Source organism: Cygnus olor, chromosome 5 (genome assembly GCF_009769625.2).
Source record: "Cygnus olor isolate bCygOlo1 chromosome 5, bCygOlo1.pri.v2, whole genome shotgun sequence".
In the NCBI taxonomy this organism is placed as follows: Eukaryota; Metazoa; Chordata; class Aves; order Anseriformes; family Anatidae; genus Cygnus; species Cygnus olor.
The window spans coordinates 16,730,714-16,743,163 of NC_049173.1; the positions used below are offsets into that span (position 1 = coordinate 16,730,714).

General features: G+C 46.3%; 1 protein-coding gene and 1 long non-coding RNA gene across 2 annotated transcripts in view; one reads left to right on the forward strand and one right to left on the reverse strand.

Moving 5' to 3' along the window:
- Positions 1-12,450, reverse strand: part of RIN3 (Ras and Rab interactor 3) — a 75,324-nt gene that overhangs the window by 20,308 nt on the left and 42,566 nt on the right. Inside the window, exons 5-7 of the mRNA XM_040560379.1 lie at positions 10,282-10,373; positions 3,969-5,456; positions 1,295-1,603 (exon numbers count right to left, since the gene is read on the reverse strand). Of these exons, the coding sequence (XP_040416313.1) occupies positions 1,295-1,603; positions 3,969-5,456; positions 10,282-10,373 (1,889 nt within the window). The remainder of the gene's footprint in view (positions 1-1,294; positions 1,604-3,968; positions 5,457-10,281; positions 10,374-12,450) is intronic.
- Positions 4,987-6,351, forward strand: LOC121071748. The gene is made up of 2 exons (XR_005820748.1): positions 4,987-5,115; positions 6,061-6,351. It is a non-coding gene; the product is annotated as an uncharacterized LOC121071748 (long non-coding RNA).

Below are 12,450 nucleotides of genomic sequence, written 5' to 3' on the forward strand. Positions count from 1 at the left end.
TGCTTCAGTTAGCAGAGCAAACCACTATGAAATCATCTGATTTCATGAATGCCAATCTTTTTAAACATTTCGGGTTTTTTGGATTGTTTCTCTGACCCGTAATTTCTGTTGCATAAAATGACACAACAGCATTTCCTGCAACAGAGAAATTCCAACCCTGAGCCAGCTGAGGCATGACAGACACATAACGTGCCACCACCATCGGAAGGAGACTGTGTCTCCTATGTGGGTTTTAATGAGGTGTTTGAGTCTTTGATCTACATCAGATATTCTCTCAGACTTGAAGTAACACAGCTGTTTTTAGAAAGTTACAGCAAATTGCCCTACATGCGCCCAAAGCTTCTCATATGAGGTGAAGGCAGTCGAAGGTCCTATCTGCCCTGCAGCTTATGCTCAGCCCCGGTGTGGCTTCCTGCTCTGCTGTTAATGTGTCTAGATCAGTTGCTGAACTTTGCTGTATGCTGTCCAAGGGAGGACCCCAAGATAAAGCTCAAGGGACAATTCCTGCGTGAACGCCCCATGGCTGTTGTCGGTACAGAACAAAGCAGAGCAGAACCTTTGGAGATAGTAACTTCTTGAAAAACTGCAGGTCATCACAAATGAGTATCTAGCTACTCTCCAAATTATGCATGGCTCGTTGTCAGGTAAGGCGGGCTCCTGGAGGGAGGGTTTTTTGGTCTATCTGCAAAAATGCATCCTGTCTGCAGGCCAAGGGCTTAATGTGCATTTAGTGGTTGGCCTGAGGCCCAAGTTATACTTATACTTGGAGTACGGACTTCCTCACACCACAGAAGCTTAGTAGTGGCTCTTGGAGTTTACCGGACTATCAGGAATTAATAACAAACAGTACCAGTATTCTGCATCTCTTCTTCAATTTAGGCAAAACTTTCTACAGGCCAAATCAAGAGACCCTTCCCAAAGACCCATGCCTAGAGGTTACCATTAAACTGCTACGAGCTGGGACAGAGCTCTGGGGATTTATTGAGAGCTGCATGAAGGCTTGTGCAAGATGGATATTACCCATAAAGTACACACTTACAGACATTATCTGATTCCTGGAGTTATGGAGCTTAAAGTTAACCAAGAAACACCTTGTATCTGCTATTAGTGCAGAGAACTTCACAGAAACTAACCAGCCCAATCTGAACACAACCTGTGAAGAGCTGATACCAAACACACCAAGCATCACAGATACATCCAATCTGGATATTACCACATTGACTCTAACATAAACCCTGTTCCTGCGGTACCTGGCGAAGGACCAGTATGAAATATCATTTCAGGAGTGCTGTACCTGGGTTTCCCTGAGCCATGGAGTCATAGATGAGTTTGCAAGACTTCAGCAAGATGGCAATCTTCTTTTCTGGGGAGTAGGCCTTGTGCATGGTTGTGAACTTGTGAAGGATCTTTTCCAGCACAACAGTTTCAGGCACACTGGTTGTGACACCGAGGTCAGTGGTAGTTGTGTTTTGTATCACAAGTTGGTTCTCTTTTAGCTGCTGTAAAGATCCATCTTTGTTGTGGATTTCTTTCAAGTAAGAATTGATGGCTTCTTTTAAAGGTTTAAGGACACATTTGTACAAAGATGACTCAGCAATCACATCTGCACAGAGACGGGAGAAGACAACATTTCATGATAATCAACACTGAAGTATGGGTGCCAGTAAAACTCCTACGAAAACGTGTGGTTATACAGGTACTGTTGCGTAGCCATGAGCAGGGAACAGAAATTGCAAACAAAAAAGTAAACAGTTTATTATTGGCACCCACCAGAAGTCTGAAAAGGCTGCAGACTGACATGACTGTGCAGCCTCTGCTGCTGGAGCCGTAGGAGCGCTCCTGCTGCCAGCAGCCCCAGTACGCCTGCACTGCCAGCACTGCCTGACTGCCGAGCAGTGTGGCACCGCCAGGCCGCAGGAAAGCCAGCTCTGGGCGGAGAGGGGGAACCTCAGCTAACTGTGCTCCTTCTCACAGTCAGTCCTGGTGGGATTCACCTCACGTCCCTTCAGACATCTCTCTCACCTGTCTGAGATATTTACTTTGGGATGAAATTAACTGCATCCTCGAAGTGACCCTTTCTCCATGCTGACTGAACTGCTGACTGAACTGCTGACTGAACATGCTGACTGACATGCAGTAGCCACCAGCTCAGAGGCAGACACCAACATCTGGTCAGAAGCCTCTCACCCTTCCTGCTCAAGTAGCTCTAATTTACTGATGTTTAAGTCAATTCTTACGCCACCTGCGTGTGAGGAAATTGTTTGTGTGGGCTGCGTGTTTGCTTAACGTTCAGCAGGAGACAAAAGGAACCATGAGAGACTGTCAGAAAGTGCCTTTCTGTCTGTTGTCCACCTCCTAGAAACCAGTGGCAGAGCTAGCAGGGCTGCAGGGATCGTTTGTCACCCCTGCACTGTGGCAAAAAGGTCACTGCCAAGAGAGCCATCTGCTCAGTCAGTGAGGCATGAAACAGAAGGCAGTGACATTTAGGGATACAAAGTGCAAGGATTTCAAAGACTCAGAAAATCAGCCTGAGGCAGGAGGGATTTGAATGGTAAATCATTCATGAGGAGAATCCCTGTCCTCTACAGAAGGCAGTCATCTCCTAGGCTGACTGGGCCATATCGTGCTGCTAAGGAACTGCAAGTGAACAGGATCTAACCAAGCGTGCCGGTAATCCTTGCACACACACAGCTCTACCAAGCAGAACAAGGACACTTCTTCTTTCTGCCTCCTCTCCACCTTCCCCAAGCAAGACTCATAATGAACTTTCTGTGCTGACACCCACTCTGCCTCCAAGAAAGGGGTTGTTGGGAGAAAAGTCCCAGGTGTAATATGAGGTGCGTGAGAAGTGAAACTGTAGTTCCTCTCTCGGAGCTACGTCAAGGGGCAGGCAGCAGGTCTGATCTGCTGGGAAGGCCTCAGGGTCATCTCAAACCTCTGCTGGGTGAGAAAGAAGTCTGCAGGGGCTGCTGAGACTGGCAGCTGGGCACCTCTGGGTCACCAATGAGCTGCCCCCCCCCAGTACTGGAGCTGCAGGACCGCCTGGACACCCTGGCCACTTCTGTGGTTGGCCATGGTCCGCGCTGGGGGCCTTCCAGCTCCCAGATTGCTCTGAGACAATTTAGGGATTTTATAAGTAGTTCTGCATTGGTTCCCAGGTGCTGAGCAACCAGTTTTAAGTCAAAAGAGTGTGTATTCCCTCATGAACCCCTTTGTGTATTCCCTCATGAACACATAAACTTAGGCCAGGCCAGTCTTTTTTTTTTGTTTGTTTGTTTTTGGCAAGGAGAGAAATGGCAAATTATGCCTCACAGCAGATTGAATGAAACACCCTCAAACACACAAAAAGATTATTTTTTTCTCCCCAAAGGCACATAATTTCTGTAGCAGAGAGGTGTGAATGCTGCATTTGTGCGCAGACCGACCTGGATCAAGTGATTCCTCCAACCTGCACTCAAAATCGTTGCAGTCTTGTCCCTCCTTGTTGGACAGCGACTGGCCCCCAGCTGGCTGCCACGAGCAGGGAGCTCTCCATCCTCACTGCAGTATGGGGAAGGGGACATGGAAAGCCAGGGGGAACAGAGCTGTGCAGGGGCTTGGCCTTTTGTATTTGCAGTGAACACAGCTCTTTGTGCATGCCTCTATACCTATATATTTGTATGCATATTTTTATGCATGTTTATGCATATATACATACACACATCTCTCTCACACACACAAACATACACTTCTGCTTAAACTCGTCCCCTTAAAACATTCAGAATGGTATTTTCCCCCTCATTGGACTCCTGGTTTTTAGAGATGCTCCCCAAATGTTGGCAACCACAGAGTAGACTTCAATTTAAACCCCTCAGCTTTTGGGAGATGGATTGTAATTTCTGTAAAGCAGAACTTGTGTCTGCACAGCTCTGTCTCCCTCCTCACTTTCCCAAATCCTTCCCAAGGATGAGTAAAGCACAAACACCTACCTAACTGTTCCTCGGTGTAGGTGGCTGGGTCTATCAGAGATTTCAACTCAGTGCTCTGCACTAAGTAACTCTTTAGCTGTGTCATCATCATCCGTATTTCTTGTAGCATCTCTGTGCTGGAGCTCTGCTTTGCCATCATCTCCAAACTGTACACTCTGTAGTCCCGCACGAGGTTGCCAAAGTACGAATCCTTGTCCTGTGCCAGCTCCACTATCTTCTTCTGCAGCTTTCTATCATTCGACAAAAAGACTGTGAAGACATTGGACAGGCTGACAAAGGACAGCCTGTTCTTGGCCTTGTCCAATATCATGGAGCGTGTCTTCTTACCAGATGAGCTACTCAGCATGTCCAAGTCATCCTCGGTGCTGCTGGTGGAGTAGGAGTCAGGCTCGGATGCTGACGCCTGAGCTACAGCACTGCCTCCCAGGCCTTCCAAAGACAAGTGTGAACCTTTCAGTTCAGCTGAGATCACAGACTTGCGGCCACGTCCCGGTTCAGTCTCAGTGTTTGTGCAAGCTGCACCACCTGGCACAGGTGCTGAGCCGCTCGTGCATTGAACCTGCACTGCAGACACAGCCAGCTCCACCACCGTTCTTTGCTTTGACTGGCAGGAGCTGGGGACCCTCGGTACTTGGGAGAGCCTCTTCCTTCTTGGTGGAGGGATAGGAGGTGACTTTCTATTCTTAATGTCATTACTTTGTATATCAGGCATGTGCTCCTTCTTCTCTGCAGGTTCAGGCTTTGTCTCCTGAAACTGTGACACAGCCCTTTCAGGAACCTCCCCAGGCATTTCTACAGCCTTTCTGCACAGCAGCCTTTTATCTCTGCTCTCTGTACTCGCGTCTTGTTTTCCTTCTCCCTGTTCCCCTTTCAGTGTTTCACAACTTCCAGGCTTACCCAAGCAGCTCTCCTCTGAGGTCCTCTCACAGAGCCGTCTCCGCGGGGGGACGGAGGGCTGGGAACCCTTCTTGGGGCTCGCTGCCGGGGACTCCTTGAGTGAGCCGCTGTGCTTCCCTTCTTCTTCTTCACCGTCACCGCCCTCAATTTTCATTTCCTTGATGCTCTTTCCTAGTGGCTGAAGAAGCAGCTGGTTTTCTTCACAGGCCGTCATCGGATCCCGCGGGAGCTTCAGAGAAGACTTCTGACCGTGAGTGTGAGAAGGGGGTGGTGGGGGGGGGCGGCGGGGAGACCTCCTTTCAGCGAGCGTGGTGTCAGGGGGCAGATCGACGCTCACAGTGCGGCCTTTAGGAGGAGGTACATCTGGAGGAAAAGGATTACTGCACTCTTCTATAAAAATAGGATTCACGAACCACAGCCTGTCATTTCCTATTGACAGCTCAATTTCACATGAGCAGTGGTTTGTGCTACTTGCAAAACACTGGGTAGATCTTAAACTGTCTGCATGGGCAGTGCTGAAAGCAGAGTCTCTTGCAGGGTGGGATAACCCCTCTCCTCTTGTTCCACGGTTTAAGGAGGAATCCCAGAAGTCTGTCAAAAAAAAAAAAAAAAAGAAAAAAAAAGTTAAAAAAGAAGAAGAATGTAAAAACTCCCTGAGAGAATTTTAGCTGCTAACTGTATGTGGAAGTCCTACTTTTTGTTAAAAGAAATGGCACACATCTTTCACACCTCTGCACAAAACAGTGTGAAGAAAGGGTTGCTTGTTTTATGTGCATGAGATGTATGAAACCAGGGGAAAATCTCAGAAGATTCATCAGAAAACTATTTCTTGCCAATTTTAGAATGCTCCTCTAGTGAGAGATATTAATGCTGTGCAGCCTGTGCAGTATGAGCAGGAAGGGACAAGTAGCAAATATGAATGTTTGAGAAAAATGTTCTGGGGCTTGTTCAGTGATCACTGCCCTCAAAATGCAAAGGTGGGTGAAGACCCCAGACAAGTGCTGTCTCCTTTTTGCTGACCATGGGAAGGTGTGGGGCTGGGATGTGGGGATGTGCAGCCTGACCCAGTATGTGCCGGGAGCACCAGAGTCATCAGATGAAGACTCCAGCCTGCAGTGAGCTCATGTGGTGGGGTCTGATCCTGCTTTGCAATACAACCACTCCAGAAATATATGACTTTGTATTACTTCCACAGATCAAATTTATCATTAACTTATACAGCTCTGGATGACCATTATCCAGAGCCGTGCCCAGGCTCTGTTTTGCACCTTGCCTTGAGACTGCCTGCCTGCAGGTGTGAAGGAGGAAAGATGGTGCACAGGACTGTGTACACAGGAGGGTTTTACACGGAAGGACTACAGAATAGTTAAGTATGTCAGTGCCATCAGCTGTGACTGGAAAAAGAAGGTGATTCAGATGCAAGAAGTCATTTTATGTGTCACAAATGTATTATTGGAATTTGTCTTTCAATAAATTGTTTTAAAAATTATGAAGTGTTTTTATGTATTCTGAGCAGTTTCAGTATATTTTTAACCTCTTCTCCTTTCCTCAGAGGTGTGTTTTCAAAACTGCTTGCCTTACTGGTTTGATTGCGTTTAATCACTCCTAGAGCTGCTAATTCAGGGTCCACTACTGGAAATATCAGGAAATAGAGGATCCTGCAACCTCTTTGTCTTCTGACCAAGGAAAGAGGTAAAATCCTCTGAGGGTATTCCCTGGGTGAGGACTGCATAGGTGCCTATGGATTTAGGAACAAGGGGAAGATGGGAAATCCTGGTAACACAGAGTTGCAGATAACTGTATTAAACTGTTCCAGCATGCCCAGTGCCAAGCCTGCAGCTGCCTAGCTGCAAAAACCTCACTTGCCAAGCCCGGGAAGGAATGCACATGGGATGGCCGCAGTGCCCAGCACACAGCCCAGGCCGCAGTACAGGCAGTGGCAGCCTGGCCAGGGCCCCCCTCTCCTGTCGGCTGCACCAGCGCAGCCCCCAGCCCACCACAGGGATGAGGATGCAGGGCTGGGCTGGCCACAGCCTTGTGCCTCCCCCTAAAAACCAGCACCCAGAAAAGCCTGGAGGGACTCTCAGGTAGGAAGGCTACAGCAGAGCCTGAAACAGAGCAAAGAAACTCTTTCACTAAAGCCAGCACTGAACTGTGGAGTGAAACACGTTCAGATAAAATCTCTCCACTACATCCCCAAAGACAGACCACTTCTCCTAGATGTATTCCCCAGTGCAGACGTGACTTTTGGTGGCTTCCTGCTTGCAGCCAACTCCACACAGTTGCTGGCAAAGCCATCTTCTTTCTGCTTCCACCACGACCTGCCCTACGTAGCCTCTGCCTTTCCCCCCCAGTGCCTCCCTCTGCCAGCAATGTCACCCCTGGGGCATGGCCAGCAGGCGTGCAGGCAGGGCAGGGTGGGCAGCTGGCTCCTAGCTGCCTCTGCTCCCTCTGACGAGGCATTTATATGGAATACCTAGAGAGCAGGCTACATGCATGAGTGAATTAAATGACTGCATCTGCCATTACAGAGAGAGATAGGGCACTCACAGCCAAGTGAAGAATGTGGCCACAAGTCACTAAAAGAGTGGAAGGTCATGTGCAGTGCCAGACTTGGAGCAGAAAGGCTCCTGCACGACTGTCATGTTAGGGTGGTGAAGGGCCTTTAATTTTATTTGGGTCAGTTTACCCACTGTAACCCAGCAGCCATCTTTCTGTACCACACTAGCAAGTCAGTTACTCTGTGTCCACTGCCCTTTCCTTGCTCAAAAAATGCAAATTTTGAAAAACCTTCTGAAGTCCGGATGTTTAAAGTCAAACCATTGGACACCTTCTGTATCTTGTGCTCTCCTAAAAGCATGCTGTACTTGCTCTGACTCTGTCCCTGAAGGCAGCAGACTGCCCGTGGCTCAGTTTCCCCGTGCTGAAAAATGGAGATGATAATGGCATCTCTTATAAAGAATCTGGTAGTCTAAGGATGCAAGAAGGTAGTGTTACACACCGGCTCTTCCCTTCCGTTCCTATCAGGATGAAATTGTTGATTTAGCCCTTTGCTACCTAGGCTAGTATCCATGGCTAATTTGACTTTATGAGCATGTCACCGTGTTTTCTTTGGGAGGCTGAGGTTAGCACAGCTTTATTCTCTGATTCCCTACCATGAGAGGGAGGAGAATAAAGAAGCTTAAAATAAAAGTGTTGCAGGAACAGCAGCACTCTTGACAACAGAAATCAGGAGTAGACATGCAGATGCAACAGCACATACGGTACCATGTTACCAAGCCCCTCATGTCCGAGACTGTTTAGGTCATGATTTCCTTTGCTCTAAATCCTTTGGGCATCAGCAAATGCAGAGAAGTGGAAGTCAGAATATAATGCTGCAGAATCTCATGGGCTGAGGAAATAGTGAGTAAACCAATCTACAAAAGGGAAGTTGGTTATTTTTCTCAGTAGTAGGCAAGCATAAAACACTGTGACAAAAATGCAATGCTCCACGCAGTCTGCGAAGGACCAGATGAAGCAGTGGCAGTCTTCCCAAGGGCTACACAGCTGCTTCATAAAGGGTGTTTCCCAGCCCAGCCACGCTGTCTTGTGCAACAGGAAGGGGCAGTCTGGTCTTCTCCCATTGCTGTCCTGGTTCTTACCTTACACTCTGGGAGGGATGATTAAGAAGTTCTTTGAGGCTTTGGCACTTGTGTGAAGGAGATATGTGCTCTCTGTGCACTGCAGTCACACTAATTCTGCTGCTAAGACACCTTTTGTACCAGTGAGGTCAGGACTACAGGCCCTGCGGTATATCCGCTTTGACATATGTTTTACAACCAGACCCTTTGCGGAAAAATCCAACTTGCAGATTTACTTCTTATTTTCATCCCTTCCCTCTTTGCCCCCCACAAAACTCACATCACTTGGAAATAAATAAAAATCAACATACTAGAATTTCAAACAACACTGGGGTTCCTTTAGGAGTGCCGCAACGGGCAGCGCATATTGTTTGTACCCATGAGATTTTGTTCCAGGAAGCAGCGAACACCACCACTCATTACTTCATCCACTTTGACCTCACTGAGACAGCACGACACTCCAAGAAGCTAGCATAATTTCCCAGAAAATCTCTACACAATAGCATTTTTTCTCAGTTGTCAGAAGATTCCCTGGCATGCAATGTCCTGTGGCAAACAAACCTCTAGACATCCCTACTTTTATGACCACCATTGTACGGGAGAGAAGTATACAACCAACGCTGCTTTGGTGCTTGTGCTTTGGTTAATCCTTTCAGAAGTTGCTGGAGACTTCCCTGAATCACAACCTTCTCTGCTGGTTCAGATTAGAGAGAAGGCTGGAGAATCATGATGCACTTCTTATGTTTTAATCCAAAAGTTTACGCTTGTTATAATGAACTTGATAATAAGTTTGCAACTTGTTATCTCAAGTTGCTTGTTGGACACCCATATTCAAGAATTGGAACATATTCAAAATAGAGGATGCTGAGAGTGTTAAGAGGCAAATCTGCTGGTGAAATTCAATGAAGCTGGTTGAACTGAAACCAGAGGGGTTTGCCCATCCCTTCTGAGAGGTCTAATGCAGAAGATCCAAAAATAGATCCCAAAAGCCCCAAGGTGTTCTTCTGAGTATCTCTAAGTGAGCAAACTCTTCAACTTCCAGCATTGTTTCACTGCTTTCAACAGCTGAATGAAAACTGAAAAGCAAAGGAACATGAAAGGTACTTGCTATCTGCAGTAGTCATCTCAAGTGGAATGCATTTAATGGGAAGATATAGGAAGGAAAGAGAGTGCTTTTAGTTAACAGAACTGCATTTTCCAACTCTGTAACTTTATACTTATGATCTAAAATTTGCTCATTTGGTGCTGTCACTAAAAATAACATATTTTTTTTTTTCTGTATCTTATCAGTGTGAGGCAAGAGAACACACTGGGACACTTTTCTACCGGCTAGAAATCCAGCAACAGGATACCAAAACATACCAACATACCAAAATACAAAAATATTACATTTCCATCAGGATTGCCCCAACTTATCAGAAGGGGAAATTACAAAGATGTTTTCCTCTTTTCATATACCTCTGATGTCAGCTACTTTGAATGTGTGTAAGCTATCCTGAGAGGCTGTGCCATGCTTCAGCTATTGAAATTTTTGCCCCAGCTTATACGGTGAAAATGTAGGTACCATGCCCTGCATGGAAGTCCAGTGGAGGTTTAAGTCCAAAGGGGTGGTGTGGGCTTTTTTTCAGTGTGCTTCCATGAACCTAAAGATAACAAATATTTTCTCTCCTACATTCAGGCTTCCTCATCTCTTCTGGAGACAATAGCTCATCTGTTCACCAGTTGCATTATGTCTGTGGAAGGCACTGCGGTTCTTACAAGCCTCAGAGAAACCCTGAGTGCTTTGAGGGACTTACCTATCCCCAGACTAGAGATAATTTCAAGATCTTGAAAGCTGTTGGCTTCTAATATTGCTTGTGGTAGCTTCAGGGTGAAGGGCAGCAAATCTCTGTACAAAAGAAACACAGTGAAAAACTAATGAAAGAATAAACCCCACAATTGCTAGGAACTCCATAATTCACTGTTGGTTTAGTGATTGAATTGGCTTACAATTTCAGCCCCGTTCTGAAAAGTACTGAAAGTTGCCTGAGGCCAGCAAGGAATCGTGCATATTGTGCCGGCCTGGCTTGCTATGATTTCATAAGAGATCACCGGCTCCTGCGGTGATGCTTCATGCCTTGCCGCTGGCTTAATCACGGTGCCTTGGCTTCCCCCTCTGAAAACATCAGTAATGTCACATCAGGGGAGACTGCAGGGTTCAAAATACCTTCCCATGAAAAGTGAAGGTAATTACAAAATGAAGTATCATTAGAAAAGCCATTCTTTCTGGACTGGAGGAGATTTGCAGTCCTTTTTTTTTTTTTTTTTCCTGTATACCTCTCTCCTCACCCTGCTTCCTCTTTCAGCAGTCAGTGTAAGTGTGAGGCACAGGAACACAGTGAGACATGGTGGGGTTGGGAAAGACCCCTCTGAGCAGGAGAGACCCCCAGGTGAAGGTCAGACAGTGGTGAGGTGCTGTGTGCTGCTGAGAAAACACACAGAGATCTCTGCTCTCAGATTTGTGACTGGTTTCTTAACAGACGCTGTATTTTCCCTGAAAAAAAGATGCAGTTTTTCAGAGGATGGTAGCTGGGCTTCATTGAAGCACACCCTATGTCTGAAATAATTTAATGGAGCTCTTGGGCTGGCAGTCAACTGCTTAGGTTTGCCTCTTGCCCGGTGACAATTTGCTAAACCACTTCCTACCTCAATCCTTGTTCTAGCAAGGATAGAAAAGCTGGCAATCATAGCCTCTAAAAGGAATGGGGCAGGGGCAATTTCCACTTTAAAAAGTTTTAGCACATAAAAATGTTCTGCAAGCTTCAGGAAATTATTTAGAAAAAGCTGGTGATGTGAGCAGGTAGTCTCTGCTACGTGAGCACACGCAGCAAAAAAACAGGACTGCACGCCTGGGGAGGACCCCTCTGCAGAGAGATGAAGGAAGGCAGGAGGTCTATTTATGCCTTATTAACAGATACATGTTTCACCGATGTACCATGTATGCCATGGGTTCTTTGCATTTTTTCTGAACCCTCTGATGTCTCATTATTTGACATTAACAGATTTGACCACAGGAGCTTTTGTCATGGCAGATACCAGGTTTAAAAAAGGAAGGGGGTGCCCACAGGCCTTCTCCTTTCTTTGTTATTGTTACATGCTTGAGTCATTTGTGTCCATTTATTTTGTGTGTGTAGAAAAATATGTCTAAAGTCAAGAAACACGAAAACATTACATTAATAGAAAAAAAATGTGATTTTATTTATGGGGCAGGCAGCTTGCAGATAAGCCACTAAGTCACCTGTTATCTACAGGTGTGATTTTTGTGATGTAAGGTAATTTACCCATCATGGTAGAAGAGGCCAAACTTTCTTTTGGAAAGAGCTTGTGAGGCCTGATAAACTGTTTCCAGCTATTTATAGATTACTATTTACTACAGCCCTGAGAACAGGCCTCTCTGCTCATTATCACAGATTGCTTCTACAAGCTGCCAGGAGATATCAGGTCCGTGCCTAAGCAGCCTTTTTATTACCTGACTCTGTCAGGAAAATGACTGCCTACTTACCTTATCTTTTGACAGCAAACTAAGAAATCACCTCAACCATCTGAATGTATATTTGACATTCAGAAGTAACAAGATATAACAGGAACTAATAGAAAAGCTTTTCTTCTTCTATTTTCTGGGGCTCATTCTCAAACCATGATCCTTTCTGCAGGAAAGCAGAAGCGAGCAGAATTTTCCCTGCCACAAGCCAATTGCCTGGAAATGCCCAGTATTCTTGCATGCTCCTTTGGTAGGACAAAAGTCTTTTATGTGGAGTTCAGGGTAATTCATGCCTATTCCATAGGGCCTATGCATATCTAGATGGCTAAATGACTTTTTATCGATGGGGCTGAGTCCCTTGGGTGCGGGTAGGAGTCCTGCTCCAGCAGTGTTGAACTCAGCTGGCAGCAGAAGCAGCCCCCAAAATAGTGCGTGTCTTTCTGGG